Source organism: Pavona decussata, unplaced genomic scaffold (genome assembly GCF_977016875.1).
Source record: "Pavona decussata unplaced genomic scaffold, jaPavDecu1.1 SCAFFOLD_188, whole genome shotgun sequence".
Classification (NCBI taxonomy): Eukaryota; Metazoa; Cnidaria; class Anthozoa; order Scleractinia; family Agariciidae; genus Pavona; species Pavona decussata.
The window spans coordinates 458,143-478,410 of record NW_028145597.1 but is presented as its reverse complement, the minus strand read 5'-3'; the positions used below and the strand labels follow the sequence as shown (position 1 = coordinate 478,410).

At 36.0% G+C, this 20,268-nt stretch overlaps 1 protein-coding gene across 4 annotated transcripts in view; it reads left to right on the top strand.

Annotated features, from left to right (window-relative positions):
- The first annotated feature begins 369 nt into the window (after window positions 1-369).
- Window positions 370-20,268, top strand: part of LOC146462436 (protein FAN-like) — a 35,948-nt gene continuing 16,049 nt past the window's right edge. The window contains exons 1-19 of one of the 4 annotated variants that reach the window (XM_085085636.1): window positions 5,206-5,353; window positions 5,931-6,110; window positions 6,650-6,694; window positions 8,600-8,698; window positions 9,778-9,856; window positions 10,748-10,803; window positions 11,382-11,475; window positions 11,873-11,941; window positions 12,254-12,298; window positions 12,730-12,782; window positions 12,999-13,039; window positions 13,137-13,228; window positions 16,983-17,054; window positions 17,526-17,625; window positions 17,962-18,055; window positions 18,416-18,498; window positions 18,696-18,775; window positions 19,387-19,477; window positions 19,913-19,976. In XM_085085636.1, coding sequence (XP_084941762.1) covers window positions 5,280-5,353; window positions 5,931-6,110; window positions 6,650-6,694; window positions 8,600-8,698; window positions 9,778-9,856; window positions 10,748-10,803; window positions 11,382-11,475; window positions 11,873-11,941; window positions 12,254-12,298; window positions 12,730-12,782; window positions 12,999-13,039; window positions 13,137-13,228; window positions 16,983-17,054; window positions 17,526-17,625; window positions 17,962-18,055; window positions 18,416-18,498; window positions 18,696-18,775; window positions 19,387-19,477; window positions 19,913-19,976 — 1,511 coding nt within the window. In that variant the 5' untranslated portion in view covers window positions 5,206-5,279. Of the gene's footprint in view, window positions 1,005-5,205; window positions 5,354-5,930; window positions 6,111-6,649; window positions 6,695-8,599; window positions 8,699-9,777; window positions 9,857-10,747; window positions 10,804-11,381; window positions 11,476-11,872; window positions 11,942-12,253; window positions 12,299-12,729; window positions 12,783-12,998; window positions 13,040-13,136; window positions 13,229-16,982; window positions 17,055-17,525; window positions 17,626-17,961; window positions 18,056-18,415; window positions 18,499-18,695; window positions 18,776-19,386; window positions 19,478-19,912; window positions 19,977-20,268 lie in introns of those variants that run through there. The other 3 variants (XM_085085634.1, XM_085085633.1, XM_085085635.1) reach the window with 3 other exon arrangements.

Below are 20,268 nucleotides of genomic sequence, written 5' to 3'. Positions count from 1 at the left end.
AGCGGTCTAATAACACTAATTTTTCGAGAGGTCAAGAAAAATGTTTTTTTGGCGATATTTCTCCTACTGCTGATTAAACTGAAGTTATTGTTTTTGCGTATTTAAATATTTGTTTTGGAAGACGAAATTCACTTCCTTGTCTTCGCTGCAACGAGACAAAATTCATTCCAATTGGTTCCTTTCCCGCCAGTATTATCATGCAAAAACCTCGTATGTCATTGCCGCAATGTCAATAATGTTTGGCAAATAATAGAAACCGGAAGATGTCTTGAAGTGAAAAAGGCAATCACTAAAAATTTATTTAATCCCAGCAAATGAAAATCTTGTCGTAAACAAACTTTGATTGAATTTCCATCGGCTTCAGAATCCAGTTGATTTCGACTCTAATCAATGGTGTGCTTGCCGTTGGATGGATTGCATCAGCATAAAACAACAGCAAGATAACACGAGGGTAGCGGTTTATGATTTCTCAGTAGGTCGTGCAATTAACCCTTGTTTTTTTGTAAAATTTTGGCAAATGAACTGCGGTAAAATTTTGTAAATAAGCTAAAGAACAGTCTTGGGTGCGAATATTGGTCAGAGAATAAGTTTGCCAGCAGTACTGGTGCGAGACGGAGCAAACAGCGAAATGGTAGCTTAACGATTAAGTTACATTTACAGTATCTATTTTCCTGCGAGCTGTACCGAAAAAGGGATCATCTAAGTTAACAATCAGTGTAAAAAAATATTGGATTTTAATTTTTTCCGCTTATTGTTTCGGAGAAACACTCAGTTTAGTGCGGAAGAAACTGAGACCCAAAGCTCAGAGCTGGAAAATTAAGCGCGACTGAGCCGGACGACCGGACGCAACGGCCTGGCGCATATGGGGGGCCATCTACTTGAATTCTCGATATCGGGACATCTGGTGGTTGATAACTGGATTTTCAAGAGAGAAGAACCACTCGAAACAAGCTTCAACCCTTGCAGAAAAGTTGAATGATGTTCGGAGACTGTTTCCCTTGCCTGTAAGTATAAGAAAATTGTTTCTGTTTATGCGTTACATTGAATAATAATGTTAGAAATAGCAATCAGTTTTCAGATTTCATATCGATCGCTTTACGCGGCCTTGCTTCAAACTGGACACACTTCATTCATTATATTCAATTATACTCAATGCAAGTGAACACGATTTAAATTTTATTTAATAACGCTTGAATATCGATCCAATCCAAAAGAAACTCAGTTTATCTCCAACGAAATAAACCGTTTCCAGTGCAGACACTGATGAAAATGGCATCTCAGTGCTTTTCATTCAAATTTACAGACCCATAACCTTTGCCTGTTCCCTGTTGTTCATTTCATTAGTTATGAGCAATTCTCGCAAATTCATTGCTGTTTTTTTTTACTTTGTCGCGTTTTATTAGGGCCTTTTATGTTTTTTATAGCGAAATAGTTTGTCTACTGAAAAGACATTCAGTTAACATTTAAATATTAATATGCTAGGTTGGAAAAATAACGAAGGGTTATTTCGTTAAAAAGGGGCGTTCAATAATTTTATAAAATTATATGCTGGGAAACTGATAGGTGAATATTTAAGATACATTAAATCCCCTTCATTCGACAAATTCTTCTGTGCAAAATGTGTAATACAATGCGAGTATATTGGCTAGCGACTAAAACTCGATGAACGAAAAGTGTGGAATGACTTTTAAATTGAGCGGAAAGGCGAGGATTGTGTGATAGCTAATATTTCACTCACCATTGAAGATTTTGAAAATTTGAAATAATATTTCATTAGGAAGGTTCGGCTAAGGTTTAAATAAGGAGGAAAATGCAACACCCACTGGTTTTCCCTAAATATTGTTTTTGATTCTTAAGCTGAATATAAATACGAACACCAAGTTGAAATCAAATGAAATTTTAATATATACAACAACAACGTCAAACAAACAAATTAAATTAGCGAATTGCCTTTTTATTGTATTAGAGGCATTAGTGTTGGTACACTGAGTAACTGGAGTTTTCGCTTGAGAAACACTACTATAACTTGCATTATTTACTGCGGTAAAGGTACGTGAAATGCATTGACGGATTTGTTAAATCATACATTAACCATGGCACTCACACGCATGTTGGTCTCAAATTGTCTAAATTCAATCCCGATTTTGCAACTGTCATGGATTCAGTCCAGGGATTGTTTTCAGGGTGAAAGCCATGTACTATAATTCCATTGAAACACGGCGAATTTTTCATGAGTAATTTTTTTTGTACTTAACGGAGAAACAACAACAACAGGGACTCGGATTTTTTTCCGAGTCTTCGTTTCTCCCTAATTTACATTTAAAATCCAATTTTTTTTGTGTAGGGAATAAGAAGCATTTTGTCCGTGTTTTCATGGAAATAGTGAGAAAATTTTCACGTCATTGCATTGTTTAACTTGTAAGGCGCGTTTTCGCTACCCACTCTGATCTACAAAAAGCTATCACATATGTATATATATATAAACATAACTAGTCAGGCGGTTAAGTGAAAAAATTGTGCACTTTGGGTTAAAATCATGACACTTTGCAAGACGGACGCATTTTGATGTGGGAAATCATTATAGATATGAAGTCACTTCGCAATTGTTTTTCGGCCAGCTACGTCTTTTTACGGTCTCAAATGTAGAACATTTAGTGCATAATTGAATACCGAAGATTACAACGTTCGTGACGAGACCACTAGTATATTTGTCCTACTGGTATATAGAAACCAATCAGAATGGCAGATCACTGAGGCTAAGATTTTGAAAAGTACTTACTAGTAGTACGAGAGGGGGGGAGGGCTGGGACTAAAAAAGGCAAATGGCATGGGTGGGGTGGTCGGGTTCAGTTAGGTTGTTGTCGTGATACAAATGCACAACGATCCTCGATATCAAAATTCGGCACTTGATAGTGCTAGAGGCTCGCTCATTAAAAAGAAAATTGTAGGGAGTGTCCACACATTTTTCAGATATAATAAGTTCCAAAAAGCGTCAAAATACAGAACAAGGTATTTTAATGTGGTTACCGCGAATTTCCTTTTTGGATTTCAATAGCCCTTGCCAAGATCGTCTTTTCCCGCGTAGTCGTAGACCGCCCAAAATCCCTTCTTTGAATTAGTAAGCATCTTTCTTAAAAAATTACAGGCTCTTATCTTGGACCATCCCGAGACAGCGCAGAGCGTATGTGCAGTAGCAAAAGTAGGCATCGTCGGTGCTTAATTCCCTCGCATAAATGGCCCTGTATCACGTGTATTATTTGCGCGCGCGGACGTGTGCACGTGCAGGGACCCATACAAGCTTACTGCACATTACGAGAATCAGAATATGTCAACCACTGCGTAGCGTCATTGATATCAGTTGTGTTTAAAGCTGGTATTTCTTCGAGCGCTGGTATTTCCTTATGAGGCTCAGACGTAACGTTCCTTTATTAGTTTTGATTATTTTTCGTAATCGGATTGGATCCAAAATGGCGGCCATTTGGTACTCGTGACGTAATTACCGCGTCATATGACGTCGTCACTTCCCGTTGCGGACCTTTAAAAAAAACATCTTTGGACGTACTATTTATTCTAAAAGTCTCGTTTATCATAGCACCCCCCCTCCCCTAGCCCACGGAAACAGACAAAAGAAACAAAAACAAGAAGAAGCCAGGTCTAGATAGGGTTAAAAACAGTTATTATAAACAGTATACTAAAGCAATCTTATTAATCACCGACAGTTCCGTCATATCAGAATTTTCAGGGGAACGCGACGAGAACATTTTAGCAAAATACTTAATACACTGTCTCCTGCGTTCCCAGGTCGTTTTGTACACTTTTTGAATACATATTTACCTAAGCTTATGCTACTTTGTGGGTACACGGAAAATAGTTCGCGATAACGAGTACTACGAGACTCGAGATTACTGCAAGGTGTCAAAATATCTAGACGACATCTACTTCCGGCGGAGAGGGCGGGGTATTGCCTATAGTGAGACTTGATGGAGGGCCTCCACCTAAAAGGCTTACCTTTTTCTGGTTGGATGTATATAAAAGGGAAGGGTTTTCGCGAGCAGAAATATAGAAAAAGGGTAAGGAAAACTGTCATTTAGGTATTTGAAATGGCCTTTTAAAATACCTCGCAGAGATTCCCTGTAAAGAAAGAATACAGTGTTTCTACTGTAGGTATGTAAAAGGGATGCCATAATTTTCTATAGAAGGTATATGAAATTAAAGGGTTATCTTTTCTGTCAAAAATGATTTAAAACATACTCCCCCCCCCCCCCCGCCGCCTCCCCGACCTGGCATCTCCTACCATGGACTGTATTAGAAAAATACGGTAAAAAATAAATACATTCTTGTTGTAAGGGAACGCACACTTTTTCTTTGTTTTTCGATCGCACACACTGTTACCTGACTCAAACGGACCTATGCAACATGATATTGCAATGCCGATATAATCGATGTTTCGTTTTCCTTCAGTACTGATTGGCTGTATAACTCTTCATCACAAGGCTTCATACAGGCTCCTGGAAACTAGACTTTTTTTGAATAAAATATAAGCTCACAGGTTTGAATTATTTATTTATTTCTCTAAATTTTCTATCAACACGCACTGTGACTATTCTGTCGGATAGGCAAACAAGTAAAAATGTTTGTTTTTTATGTCGCCACGCAAAGAATACAAAAACGGAGGATTCAAAAGTTGAAATCCAAAGTATTAATCGTCCGTTAACCCATATCACGCGGCAAATTCCGTGATATCACTAATTTGCATGAGCGTTTCCGGTTTTTTTTTTTGTTCATCCCCAAGAGGATTTCTTTTTAAAATATTCTTGAGAGCTGATCATAATTCGCAATTCAAATTAGAGTACAAATTTGCATGGTTATAAGTTCCTGTGTGTTTCATTATCTACGACCGTCTTCTTTATATTATTAAAGGAAATCATCTAAATTCGTTGATCGAAAATCACATATCAATCTTTTGATTTAAAAACGTTTCAGTATGTATTTACAATCGAAAAAAGAAACAAAATAAATTTATTGAAAATGTAACTTTCATTATGTTTCTTTTAAAACGTAAGAAACATGAATTTACGATGCAGCTAAATCCCTCTTGTTTAGACGTGATCGCTGACCATCTTTTATGAATGATCTCACTCGGCCACCTGTTCTTTGCTCCAGAACCCGTAAAATTTCCATAACAACTCTTGTTTTTAGAGCGAATTGGAAACACCGTCCTCTTATCTCTGTGGTTGGTTTTTGTCAACTTGTTGCGTTGACGAACGAAGCTGTTTGTAATGAACTGTGGTCTTTCAAAAAACATTGGGCGCCGAAGGAATAACAATTTGCAGTTGGATGTGGTTCTCAAAAGGTGCTAGTTCGTTCCGCAGCGTTGATTTATGGTTTTTCTGGCGTGAAACATCTGTTGATAACCACCTGGTTCAACAATATTTTTGTATGCTGAAAACAAATTCAAGCCCTGTTCATTAAATTCGTCGCAGTTAATATGCGTGACGCCGTGAAGAAAAAAATAACCAGTAAAAATAAGATTGAGATATTTAGACTTGCAGTTTGAAGGGCTTCCCAAACCTACGATTGGCCAAGCCGAAAGTACACATTTTAGCAATTCAATTTTAGGACAGAAATGCCCAACAAAAAGATCAAGACAAATGACCTCTTGTGAACAAAATAATTGCTAAACGCAACCGCACTTTATAAACGATTTTAAAAGTTTCTTTTACGGGTTTAATCAGCTCGTACGTAAATTGATTTTCGTGCCGCAATGACGTATGTAAATTAGCTTGGCGAGTATTGTCCTTGAAAGTAGTGTAAAATTATCACGGCTGTTTTTCATACTAGTCTAAAGCAATTTCCTATCTACGCGCGGCGCTTGAAGATCTTATGAACCGAACCTAAGAACCGTGTGGACATTTTTTAACGCTCTGCAGGGCTACTACAAGCATTGGAAAGAATGTTCGAGGCGGCGTTCACTCGCTAGCTGATAAATCAATGGCCTTGTGGGACAAGGTGAGGAAGCGATTGGGAAATTCGGAAGGCTCCGCTGGATGCAGTTTTGTTCGAGAATATCCAAATGGCGAAGGTGTCTTCTACGAAGATTACTTCACAAGGTAAGCTGGGAGGGTCATTTCTGCGTGAAGTTTACCAAAGGTACGGTTTTTAGGTTTTTAGGTTAGAACTGGCGGTCAAATAATTTCGACTAACTTGCCTGCTTCCGACAAGTCGAGTGGTTTTAGGCTTAAATATTTGAACGCGTTTTCGACATTTTTTGTCAATCGTTAGCTCATTTTAAACAACAGTTCACAGACCGCGGGCGGACCGACGAAAAGCGTAAACTTTTCCCCCCTCGGCATTTTCGAAAGGATCGTCCTGTATTTCCGGTAAACTACTTTGAAGTAAAATCATACTAATTAGTTTGCTCAGAAAAATTATCCCTTAAAATTGCCAAATATCTATGCATTTAAATGAAGAGTATTCTGATTTTGATGTGGAAATTTGTTTTAATTAATTTGTCGAATTCGCCAAAAATAAACCCTTTCTAAGACTGCGGCGCGATCGGAGGATCGCAACGCAGCGTCGAAGAGAAGTGTCATAAAGGACTGGGAACCAGTACTTGTCTTATTTACAAAATGGCGGAACTCTCGTTCGCGTCGACTTCTGGTTTGGAAGCTCATACAGTTCCTTTGAAAGAAAGGTAACGAGTGTGTGTTCATTTGATGTTTGTCCTTACAGTAATTGCTTGACCGCGTTGTTTCAATATGCATGCGTTATGACTGTAGATAGATAGTGAGCCAGAAGACAAAACTTTCGGCGAGAATCACGGACAGCCGGACAGCTGTTCTGACTGGTTTCTCTATTTTCACATTTCGACCAAGAAATGTGAATTTATCCTTGCTAAATTCTCGTCAAATATATTTCTTAATCTACAGATCCTTGCTCCAATGGTCTAAAGCTACTAAGCTGTTAATTTTGGCAAGCTTAATTATTCACGTCGTCTTCACGGTCTGAGTCTGAGGTTGCCAATTAATTGAGTTGTTGATATTATAAGCTTAATCTTATTGCATAGCTTGCACGCGCGACGTGGCTGCCTCAGGCCATCAATGAAAATGTTTAGTTCATGAAAATCTTAAAACGTTTTTGCAGACTCAAAACGAGGAGAATGAGGAACACATGCTTTAACAACAATCCCAACTTATATCGATATCAACCGAACAAGTTTATTATTTTACTAGCTTTAAAACGACTTCCTTTAGAGACCGACCTTTAGAGCTTTGATTACTCAACACTTTTTCACCCAGAAAATTCAAAAGCATTTTTTTTATACAGCAACCCCTAGATTGTGAGAAATGAATTAAACTTGCCAACAAATATTTCAGTAAAAACAAGCTTGCATTTTCCCTTTTAATATTAACAAACAATGGCCTTTATTTGGTATTAAAATTGTTCATGTCCACTGCTCATTCAATGCTTGGATACCTGGCAAGCAGATTCCTGTTACTACAGAAACCAGGACAGAAAATTTAGACCTAACAGGCTCCTAGTGGGGTATCATTACTATTAGGCTGGAGTTGAACAGTTTGATTTCACATGGTAGATTCAACGAGAATGAAAATGTCATTGCCTATTTTAGAATCATGGTAACATTTGCATGATTGTGATTTGTCTAGTTTTGAATGTGAAAAAAAAAAATGTAAAAGTGGTCATTTTTGAGATATTTCAGATCTGGCTGATCATGCTTTTCACTTTTCAAGGCCTGAGTGGATAAAGACTCAATATTTGAAAGATATTTTGTATTTATGAACAGATCTTGTTCATTGATTTGTTGATATTAAATTTGGGCCTTGAATCCTTGTATGTTAGATCAATGTTACATGGCTGATTATAATCAAATCATACAAATACGTGTACTTAATACCATAATTACTCTGTTACTTCGTGGGAAAAGCACAGGTTAAATTTTAATTCTGAGTTATCTGTGGGATTATTATCAGGATCAGAATATGAAAAAGCAAGTTGTTTTGTTTTAACTTGAAAGTAAGAAAGCATCTCAAAAAACAAGTGTCCAAGAAAATATGCAGTTGTAACTGTTGACCATGAATGTTTTTGTAATAAAAGTCTCATTTTAAACTGATTCATCTGACAGGCTGAATACAGACAGTAAAATTTAATAAACTATTAAACATGTTTTAGGATTTGTCTAATTAAATGTAAATAATTATTGATAATATCACTAGACAGCAAAGAATGAATGACCGTACAGTAGAACTGTTATTATATTCCCTGTATTTTTCGTGAATCTTTAGTACGTGTAAAATACTAAACACTAAATATTTAATTTCATATCCTTTCAGGAAACAAATTGGTCTTGGTTAACAAGATTTTAATACAGAAACTCTGCATAATCAGTATACTGTACCTTAAGTTGACGTGTTTCCCTTTGATGCTTACACAGCCAGTAATTTAGTTCTGATCATCTCAAACTCATTTAATAAATAAATCAAAATGTGTGGATAAGGATGATCACCCCTAAGAGAAAGGAAATATTATCAAAAAATAATATTGGCTGGACTGATATTTCTCATTTAAATTTTTTGTTTAGGTTTTCTCTGCTACTGCTAGAGCCAGGAGAGATCTACTTTGAAGATTTTAGTGTTTTTTATTATCCTTCCGGATTGCCAGAAGAAGAAGCTATCAAAAGGTATAATTTAATTGATTACAAGTAATTTACATTATTCACCTACTTGTAGTCCAACGCCTAGACCTGACCTGCCAACTCTCACGCATTATGCGTGAGTCTCACGCTTGCTGACTAAAGACAGCGATCTCACGTATCAAGGACAATTTCTCACGCCTGGCTCACAAATCCGGACGAGATGTTCTGAAAAATTTCATTTTATCTCAGATTTGTTATGTATTATTTCTTTGCTCCTTATAACAATCACAAAAGCTTTCAAATGTCTACCATCCGTTCGAATCGTAAGTGTTCAAAGGTCGTCGGAATATCGTCGAAATTTTCGGCAACGTTCGGAAGTATTCGGAAAATCGTCGGAAATCTTCGGAAGTGGCTCGGACGTTTTCGGAAATCCCAGTCATGACGAGCAAAAAATCTCACGCGTTTGACTTAGAAAAAGTTGGCAGGTATACTAGACCTTGACAACGACAACACTCATGCAAAGGACACTTTACAGTCAAGTAAGAAAATAATGTTTTTCTGTGCGGTGGATGGGGTTGTTTCTTTTGGTAGACCCCCGAGTTCACCCCCGTGGCCATGCCATAGCCAGACCTGTGCTCTCTCTCTCCTTCCGGTTGGGAATCTTAATATGTTATGTTCTATTGAAATATGTGTTTCTGTTCCGTTTATTTCATTATCCCTGGAAAGCCCCTTACTGGGAGAGGATAATTAAGTAATTATATTAATATCATAATATCCTATTAATATTTAACAATTGTTAGCCAAAGGTGAAGTAAATATTGGTGAATATTCACCAATATATAACACCACTGTAAACATGTAGCTAGAGAAACGATTTAAACACCGTTGTAAGAAGGGTTTCATTTCAATCCAAGTGTAGAAATATTGTGCAGTCATATTTTTTTTTTCATTTATTGTTTATGATTATTAACAACTTGTAGAGCTCACCTTTGTCTTGGCCCACATTTTCAAAGAAAAAACTTGACCCTGCATTTTTTGAAGATCTGGACCACAAGCTTCGTCAGTTAACAACATACTTAAGTCAGTGGTTAAACATGGTTTTTTATTTTTCCTTGTGTTTTCAGGAAACAAAGAGGGAGACTAAAGATCTGCTCCAAGTCCATTCTGTTTGACCCAATTGATACTTCTTATCCCATCTTAAAGGTAGGCCTAATGATTTATTATATAGCTAATCTAGCCCCCCCCCCCCCCCCGACTCTGTGAGGGGAAGGGTTTGAACTGGATAGCTCCCTTACCTCTTACTCACAATAAACCATCTGCAAACCCACAGACAACCCGAAGATGACTTTAGTGGCCTTTATGTAATCAATGTACAAACAAGGAGGTGGGGGATACAGGAGATTCTTGCCCCTTCTTCAATGTGTCTAGTATGTTTATACATTTGCTACTGCACGATATGGTGCATTATTGCAAAGTTTTTTTCTCATATCCCTTTCACTTCCCTTCATCTTTTAAATGCAGTGCTGTGTTGATTCCCATCCCCTACTCTTTTGTCCCACACCCTTTTCTCCTGGTCCTGGAGAAAGGAAAATGGGTTGGAACAAGCAGTAAAGGGGGTAGGAAATATGAAAAGATTGTCAAGAGAAGAATATGGCGAGTTGGAAGTACTCAAGACATGAATCCTTCCCGCTACTATACACTAGTGAAACAATGACTTTCCCTTAAGAAGCAACCAATTATGTTAGTCACTGCGTCACCTGAGTAACTTTTTATTGGTTCCCAGTCAAATGTTGTATATTCATGATTTATATTTGTTATAGTTGGTTTAAAAATTTTCAAACCAGTTTGATTTTAAAATTTTACCACATTCCAAGACAAAGGGAAGTGAATTTAAACCACATGTAATAATAATTTATTCTCTGATGCTGCATATACAGAAGACAACCACTTTGCTTTTTCAAGAAATTTAGCTTTTAATAATAAAAGAAAATGCTGAGCAGTGTTCCATCTTTATAATAACATAATAATTATTATTAGGCATTTCAATGAAGACAAGGTCTTGACTCACATAAGTTTTCAACTGTGTTGTTTCAGTTTCCACTTAGAGAATGTATTTCCATTGCTCACTGGTCAGGATCTCTCCTCTCAAGGTGATGTCATGCTTACATAATTTATGTAAAGAAACTGTTATAATTGTTGCTTTGAATATGAATGAAAATGTGTTGTTCCAGGAAATATCTATACCTCCCCAATGGAAATTCCAGTCTAGCTCCATACTTTCCTTTAAAAATTAAAAATTTTGGCTTTTCTTCCCCCCCCCCCCCCCAGAATTTCCAATGACTTTCCATGGGGTGGGTATGGATATTTTCTAGAACCTCACAATCTTTTACACTGTCTTAAGGGCGATTAACACGGTATGACTTTGTCGCATGCGACAAGCTTACAACAGGCCTATGACATAAATTGTCTCATGTAAATCAAACCGACAACTCGCTTACGACGACGTGACTACCTCAAAAAATGTTGTATGATTTTAAAACATGTTTTAAAATGCTATCAATGACAATTGTAGGTATAGGTAATGTTGAATGACGACAGTTGTGCGCGATTTTTTGCATGACGCGAGCAGCGCGTGCTCTAGAAATTGCATGTGGCAATTGTAAGCAAAAGTTGTACCTTTAAATCGGCTTTTTGCATTTTGTTGATTTGATTTTTTTGTTTTCAATAGAATTGACACAAAGGGAGATGTGCTGGCAATTGAGTCCAAGCAAGTGATAGAGATGAAAGAGGGCAACACTATAGCTCCATACATGTTTAGAAGAGTAAGTATGCAACAATTAATAATTATAATAAGTCATTTAATATTCAATGCCAGCATTTATTTTTAAATGAGTCTCAGTCTGCAATCAGGCCTTCTCAAAAGTGGGCAAACCTCTTCACCGATAATGGATTTTTGCTGAATTAAATCCTGACCGTGCATAGAGTTTATTGTTACCAATGAGTGTTGTTAGGCTTGATTGTTTTCTTCTAAGGTGAATTTATTAGAATTATATAGATTAGGTTTGATCAGCCTTTACATATACAGGCAGGAGTGGACATGAGAATTCCTGGCTGGAAATGGTTGGATGGTGGTTTGAGTTATGTTCAATAGAAGCAAATGGTACATGACTCCATTGGTCATTTGTCATTTGATGTTGTCTTGCCATTTATTTCTTGCAGGAAAAGACCAAGTATTTATTTTCATTCAATTTTGTAGCTTTGAATTTTGTACTACCCCAGTTAGAACAGGTTGGTCAATCAATCATTTATAGTGTCATTAATCTTTCTTACATGTACTTATCAATAGGAAATTTTTAGTTGTCAATTGTGTTTAAGTAGAACAGGTTATGTTCAATAAATCATTTGAATGGTTGGTCAGTCCGTCAGTCAATCAAATGAAACCAATATTAATCAGCCAATCGTAGACAGTATCTTATTATACTCTCTTCTGTGGTAACCTAAGTTGAGATGGTACATGCATTTAAGCACTCTTTTTTTGTTGTAAATGATTGTAAATGATTTATTTAGCTTCTGTCATTGTTTCTTTTTAATAACTCATAGCTTCATCGAGCATCCACTCTCATGCCAGCAGACCAGCAAGCTATGGTGGGTGTGCAGTGTTTTTAAGAAATATTTTCCAACATTATCCCTTCAGTAGCTGTGAGTTGCATGTATTGACTGTTAATAAAAATAATTTTATAAATTTTCACAATGAATACTTAAACTGATAGTCAAGATGTTAATTGCAACCTAAAATTTAATCAATGCAGTGGAACCTCTAGCTTGGAACACCTCCATTAAGGGGAGTGAAACCTTTGTCCTGGAAAAAATATTCGTGTAATCTTTGTATCAGTGACACCTCTATTATAAAGGCAACAAGGACAGTTTTTGAATGTCCCAAATGCTATTGAAGCCCTCATTAAAAGGACACAAGTTTCTCTTTGTCCAGAAGTTGTCTGCTTAATTGAGTTTCCACTGTAATTAGTGATATCTCTGTTTATTTATTTTATTTTGGGCTTTTGTTTTTCCCTGTGCAGATCAATTCAATTGTACAGTCACGACAGGCCAGAGTTAGTTTTAATACAAGTTGGTAAGTTTTCAAGATGATAACTTATTTGCCAATTTTTGCTAATTTACAAGATAATTTAAAATTACATGTAACTCGCTGCAGAATTACAGTTTTCACTATCTCCTTCATTCATAACATAATTTTAATTATTTAAGAATAAAATAGCTTTTTGTGAAATTCATTTTTATCCTTAGGGCTATTTGTTTCTCATTCTTATCAATTGTTTCTGATTTTTAGGTTGGAAGATTTACATGAAAAGATTGTTATGGAAACTATGGGTATGCTACATTTGTATTTTTAATTCTCAAACTCATAATAATTTAATATATCCTTCAATATCATCATCAACTTCTCTTCATTTCTTTTTCATTCTAGCCAAACGGATCACCCCTCTAGTGTGCAATCCAGGCCGGATCATGCTTACATCCTCCAGGCTGTACTTCCAACCTTTTAACAATGCAGACCCAGTGAGTACAATTTATTAGTTGATTAATTAATCTGTAAAACTGTGGAATGTCCTAATTCCCCACTCCAGAAACTATGGGGAGACAACTAGGTGCAAGTGAGAGATTATGAGATTGTTTCCAGGGTAGACAGATTCATAGTAATTTCGCCGTTGAATTTATAAGTGCATTTCTTGGCAGTCAGTTGCATAGGAAATACTACATGTATTTTAGGTGAAAACTATAGTTAACAAGAGCTACGCTATCCCAAGCGCTTATTCGACGGCACAATGTAAAGCTGTCTACTGACCAAATGATCCCCCAATCACTTACTCATACCAGTCTTTTCACAGTTTCTGGAGTGGGAAATTCCTAAATTAGCACTAAATTCTAAATATAGCCCCTGGCTTCCTCTGACCCCTCCCCTGCCCCCACTCCCCCATAAATCAGTTATCTCAAATGCTTTAACCTCCCAAAAATGTCCTAATTCATCCTTTCAATAAATGTAAGCCAGGACTTACAAGTATTTAAAATGTTAAGGTATCTCTTTGCATTTTGAAATTATGGAAATGGTGCAAAAGTGGGTGACTGATAAAAATTGTTTGAAATTGTGTAGAGCAAAAGATAGCAAGGAGTTCCAAGATAGCCAGTGCTACTATAGGATGGGGCCTCCTTTTTGCAACAGCACATACATTCTGCGTATCTTGGAATGGTCCAAGAAAGTTGGGTTTCTTAATGGTGGTACCTACAGGGATATTTTTCGCTGTTAACAACAACAGGTGTATACAGAAAAATCAGATCAAGGGTTGTTGGAATTGGAAAAGAAAATTAGGGTTTTCAGAAACAAAGCATCCTTAAGTTTTTGGGATAAGTGGTTTTAGTCTACTGTGATACTCTAAATAACCATAAGTTATAAATTTATTATAATTTTCTTTATTATAATTTATTATAATATTTTTATTATAATTTATCGCCCTCCAAATGAAAATGTAAATGATTTCGTGACCAGAATGAACGAAATATTAGGGAAAATATCTCGGGACAACAAGATATGCTATATAATGGGAGATTTTAATTTGAATCTGCTAAAAAATCAAAACCACAACGCCACCGGGGAATTCCTAGATGGCCTGTATTCTCACCTGTTTTTTCCGTTAATCACGTTACCTTCCCGAATCACTTCTCACACTGCAACTCTGATTGACAACATTTTTTCTAACCATGTCGAGCACAGTTATTTGAAGTCTGGACTATTAATAACGGATATTTCGGACCATCTGCCTATCTTTTCCATTTCCTTCGATCATAAGCGTACCCGCGAACACCAAGAGAACATATTTGTTCGTGACAAAAGCGAGCCAAATATTTGCAACTTCTTAGAGGAATTAGATTCTATTGATTGGTTCAATATAGACGGGTATAATGATCCAAAAATCTGCTACAGCAAATTTCTTGAGCGATACACTAAAGCTTACGAAACACATTTTCCTTTGAAGAAACTGAAGCGTCGCCTTCACCTTAGGAAACCGTGGATATCCCAGAGCTTACTTAAATCTGTCAAGCAGAAAAACAAACTATACAAGCAGTATCTTTCAAACCCCTCTCTCTGGAACGAAGCGAAATATAAAAAATATAAGAACAAACTGAATCACTCCCTACGAATCGCGAAACGTTTATATTATGATAAGAAGCTAAGCGAGTCAAAATCCAATATTAGAGCCACTTGGCGTCTGCTTAATGAGGTCCTAAACAGCAAGAAATTGAGACCTAAACCCAACTCTGTGTTTAAGGTTGATGACCAAGATATTTCTGACCCAATGGAGATTGCTAATCGATTTTGTAATTACTTCAGTAATATTGGACCAAACCTCGCTAAACGAATTCAATCTACGACCTCATATAAGAATTTTCTTCCTGGTCATTTCCCTCAGTCAGTGTTCCTAAATTTAGCAACTCAGGAGGAGATTATAGATATCGCATCGAAGTTTCCGGCGGGAAAATCGGCTGGGTATGACAACATTCCTATGTCTATCATAAAGCGATCTATATGTAGTGTTTCCTCTCCATTAACACACATTGTAAATCTCTCCATTACTCATGGTATCGTCCCGGATGAATTGAAAATTGCCCGTGTCGTACCTATTTTTAAATCAGGTGACAAAGCTCTCTTCAGCAACTACAGACCTATTTCTGTTCTACCGTGCTTTTCAAAGTTTTTGGAACGAATAATTTACAACCGTATTATAAATTATCTCAATGACTTCGATGTCTTATGTGATAATCAATATGGCTTTCGAAAAAATCGCTCTCCTAGCCTTGCGCTTGTCGATTTGTGTGACAAAATTTCTTCTGCATTTGATAGAAAAGAACACGCCATTGGAGTATTCCTAGATCTTTCGAAAGCGTTCGACACGGTAAATCACGACATTCTTTTTGACAAACTCAATCATTATGGGATCCGTGGTCTGGCACTAGAATGGGTCAAAAGTTATTTTTCTGTGAGGACACAATTTGTCGAATTTAATAACGTTAGATCTGCCCCACAGGGGATTTCCTGTGGGGTGCCTCAAGGTTCTATTCTTGGTCCCTTATTTTTTATCCTGTATGTTAATGATTTGAACAATGCTTCCCTGCTTGATGCAATCTTGTTTGCTGATGATACAAACCTATTTATCTCCCATAATGATCCTGTTTACCTAACTAACACATTAAATAGAGAATTAAACAAATTGTCAACCTGGTTTGCAGCAAACCGGCTCTCCTTGAATTTAGCCAAGACTAATTTTATGGTATTCAAGCCCTGGCAAAAGAAGCAATCCTTTGAATTTCAAGTTTTCATAAATGAGCAGCCTATCCTTCGTGTTTCTGAGACCATGTTCTTGGGTGTTTTACTAGATGACAATTTGACCTGGAAATCTCATATATCCTTAACAGCAAATAAATTATCCAAATCTATAGGTATTATTCATAAATCTAGGTTTTTTCTCTCTACTCACTCCCTTCGTACTTTATACAATTCTATGATCCTTCCATATTTATATTATTGCAATTTAGCTTGGGCTGGTACCTATAAGTCAAACCTTCAAAGAATTGTAACCTTACAGAAACGTGCGTTAAGAATAGTAAGCAATTCCACATACATTGCCCATACTGGCCCTATCTTTAAGGAACTTAAACTCTTAAAATTTCATGATATCCATTCGTTTCAATTAGGCTTTTTTATGTTTTCATTCAAGAACTCTACACTCCCTTCCAAATTCAATAACTTTTTTTTACTGAATAGTCAAATCCATAATTATAATACTAGGAATGCTCAGTCCTTCCGCTTGCCACTGTGCAGAACGAACACCAGGAAGTTTTCAATTTACTTTCAAGGTCCAAACTTTTATAATTCGCTAACTTCTGACATAACTAGTTCTCCCTCCTCCGCTTCTTTTAAAAGAAAGCTTAAAGAATTTCTTCTTTCTAGGTATTAACTTCTGTAAGGCTGTAATTCTTAACTAACTAACTTACTTAATATGTGTATGTGTACGTGTGCGCGATCAAAGTTAATTTACCATAAGTCCATATTGTAATTCTAATATAAGATTAGTTAAGTGAGGAAGCCTGACTTGTTATAAGCCTCGTGGTTTCTTTCAGGTTTCCTCGCCATTTATTTTCTTTCTTCAATTTTTTTCTTCATTTTTTCTTCCCATCTGTAAATGTTGTGTATATGGCGAAATAAATATTGTATTGTAAATATTGTATTGTATTGTATTGTATTCTTCTTTGTTCATAGTGTCCAGTTGTTAAGTGTAAATTGTCCAAGATATGCAGAGTAGTCAAAAGAAGATACCTTCTCAGACATGTGGTTTGTTTGATATACACTTTCTGTCTATTTTTAAGTAATACGTTATTGTAGTGAAAATGATTCTAGACTTGTATTATTTAAGACTTGTCCGGAACAAGATCATACAGGAGAAGGCACAATGAGTTCAAATGTTGGTTATTTTTATATGTGCAAATTTAATATATGTAAATCTAGCTACTTGTATGAGAATTTCATATTTAAAAATTCTGATAATTTTTTACCAGGAACATGTGTGACCTTTATGCACTGGAGTTGCTATTGATTGCAGATAAAACTAAACATGGAGAGTGAACAATACCTGTATTTTCTGATTGAAGAACTTCAAAAGGAGAATTGTTGACCTCTTTTTGTCAGAGAATGGAAACATTTTCTGAGAAAAAGACAACGTTGTTTACTAACAGCTTTATTATTTTATATATATTGAATAAATTGTCATTTAATTTACTTATTATTTTATACTATTTGTCCTAGGGTATAGAGGTATTTTCAACGGATGGTTCTCATATGTACTTGATATTCAACTCCTCCAAAGAAAGAGATTTATTTCATGAACAAATTGTCCAACAGCCAGGTAATTAGACATCCTCATTTTGAGCTCAGCAAACAGTAAACAATATTCATTTTTTCTTCCAGAACTGAAGACTGGGGTAGGTAGGTATTATTTGATAACAAATTAAAATACAACACTATTGCCACTTTGTACTGAAAATTTTATACTTTTCTGTCTCTCATTATCATTAGCCATCAAATAAAAATTAATAAAAATAATATTAAATTTTGAGAAGAAAGGCCAAAATTAGCCTACTCAAAGCCACAAGTTATTCTCACTAATGGGATAGGGTGGCATGACACAGTCAGAAAATTATGCAAATGCTAAATGTTGATTTGTTTATTTTTTTTTTCTTAGAGGTTGAATTAGAAGATACAAGACAAGAAAACATGACATTAAGATGGCAGAATGGAGCCATCTCAAATTTTGAATATTTAATGTACCTAAATAGGTTGGTCATTTATTTTTGATGATAATAAAATTTATTTTTATTATAGGATGGTTATTTTATTTTGTATTTCTCTTTTGTTGAACTATTAAACTGCTGCCTTAAATTTTCAATAGTTTACTTTGCTTCAAATTTATACTGCTGTCCTAGACCTTATTGGCTTCTTCATACCATGGCTGATTGCGTCTAAATGAAGCTTGTTCTGAGATCTCAAAATTTTCATAAATTTTAGTCGTTGTTGAGCTACATAGAAAGTGTCTATTAATACTGGTAGCATTTTTTCCATTAACTGAACAAATAATAATCGAGAAAAGCTTGAATGGAATGTTTTAGTCAGTGGCTTGTTGTGTGCTTTCTTTTCAGTTTAGCAGATAGAAGTTTCAATGATCTCACACAGTACCCAGTATTTCCATGGATACTGGCCAATTACAAAAGTGATGAACTGGGTAAGACAGTTTATTATTAATCAATACAATTATAGGACTTGTACACATACCCCAACACTGAAATCAATGATACCCATTTAATGCCTTTTTACTCACCCTCTGCATGGCAAAGATACCACTTTGATAGGTTCTAAGTTGCCATACAGTCTCCCCTTTGTATAATGCACAAAAATTACTACTTTTTTGTTTGTTTTTAGATCTGAACAGCCCAGAAACGTTCCGAGATTTGTCTAAACCTATAGGAGCCCTAAATGAATCCAGATTAGCTCAGTTAAAGGTAAGATTTTATTTGTAACTATTTACTAACATCAAAAATATTGGTAACTTAAAGGGCATTACCTAACAAGGATCTTGTAGACTAAGGCATTAAAAGAAGTGGTGCAGTCCCCATCTAATGTTTTGCTCAAGCAGCTAAGATTTACTGTTAGCTATCTAAGATCTTATGTTATTTCTGAGCGCTAAGCACAAGAAAATGTTTCTAAAAGAGAAGTCATTACTGACCAATTAGGTCCGATAGAACCTAAACTAAAATGGCTGCCAGTTTAAAATTGAATGCTAATTGCAATTAGCCTGACTATCTTCATATCCAAGTTAATTCACAAGTCAAAAGGACTTTTACGCTCAAACTTCCCCTTCCCCCACCCCACCCCACCCACTTGAAAGTTCATTGGGATTCTGAGGGGTGGGGTGGGGGGTCTCAAATGCCAGAAATTATAAAACTAGATTGGAATTTCTAGATGGGCGAGGAAGGCTCCAAACTGAAGAAACTTCCTACAGAGCTGAGGGTATAGATATTTTCTGAAACAACACATTTTGTCTCTTTTCTAACAATCATACAACTATAACTAGACAGACTGTTCATTGTTGTTTATACTATTTGCATTTTAGGAGAGATGCAAGGAAATGCCTGATCCCAAATTTTTATATGGCTCTCATTATTCAACTCCAGGATATGTGTTGTACTATCTCGTTAGAGTTGGTAAGACTGTTTTAAAGCTTGATGTGAAATTCTTGGAAATAAACTATCAGCTTTGTATATACTCTTTCAAGGATTTTTTTGCAACACCCATGCATGTAGACATGCAGCAAAAATTCAAAAAAGGTTTCAGTTCTCTTAAATATATCAGAATTTCTACAAAAAAGACATTTTGATAGTCATCATCATCATTTGGTCCTTTTCCCTAAAAGGTATTACTTGCTGTATACCGGTAAGTAAGTAAATACAAAAAAAAAATGGGAAGTAAAAAGTTCCTCAAAGTACAATTTCCCCACACAGACAGATTTACAGGCAAATGTTCGGAAAACTTCAAATTATTCATAGCTCATTCTAACTTATGGAACTATCATATCGAAATAGAAGTGATTCATTCATTCTGTGTTGACGTAAGTTTTTAAAAAATATTTCTCTCCAAAGCTCCAGAGTTTATGCTTTGCTTACAAGGAGGAAAGTTTGATCAACCTGACCGATTATTTAACAGGTATAAAACTAATTTAGAGATGGTTCAGTTTAGTGACACGATTCCCATCTGTAGCAATAAAAAATTGCTTTCAGTGCTTTATGTTTATTAGGGAGCTTTAGCAACGACGACGGAGACGGCAGTGAAAACGTCACTATTAAAACGAATTCGCGTTTTCTCAAACATCGTCGCGATTATTCCAACTAGCTTTAAATGTTAATTACCAAAACAATAACTCTGCACGTGCATTACACTGTTTGGTACATTTGTTTGCCGTCACTGCACGACGAGAACGTGAAATTTCCTGATGGGA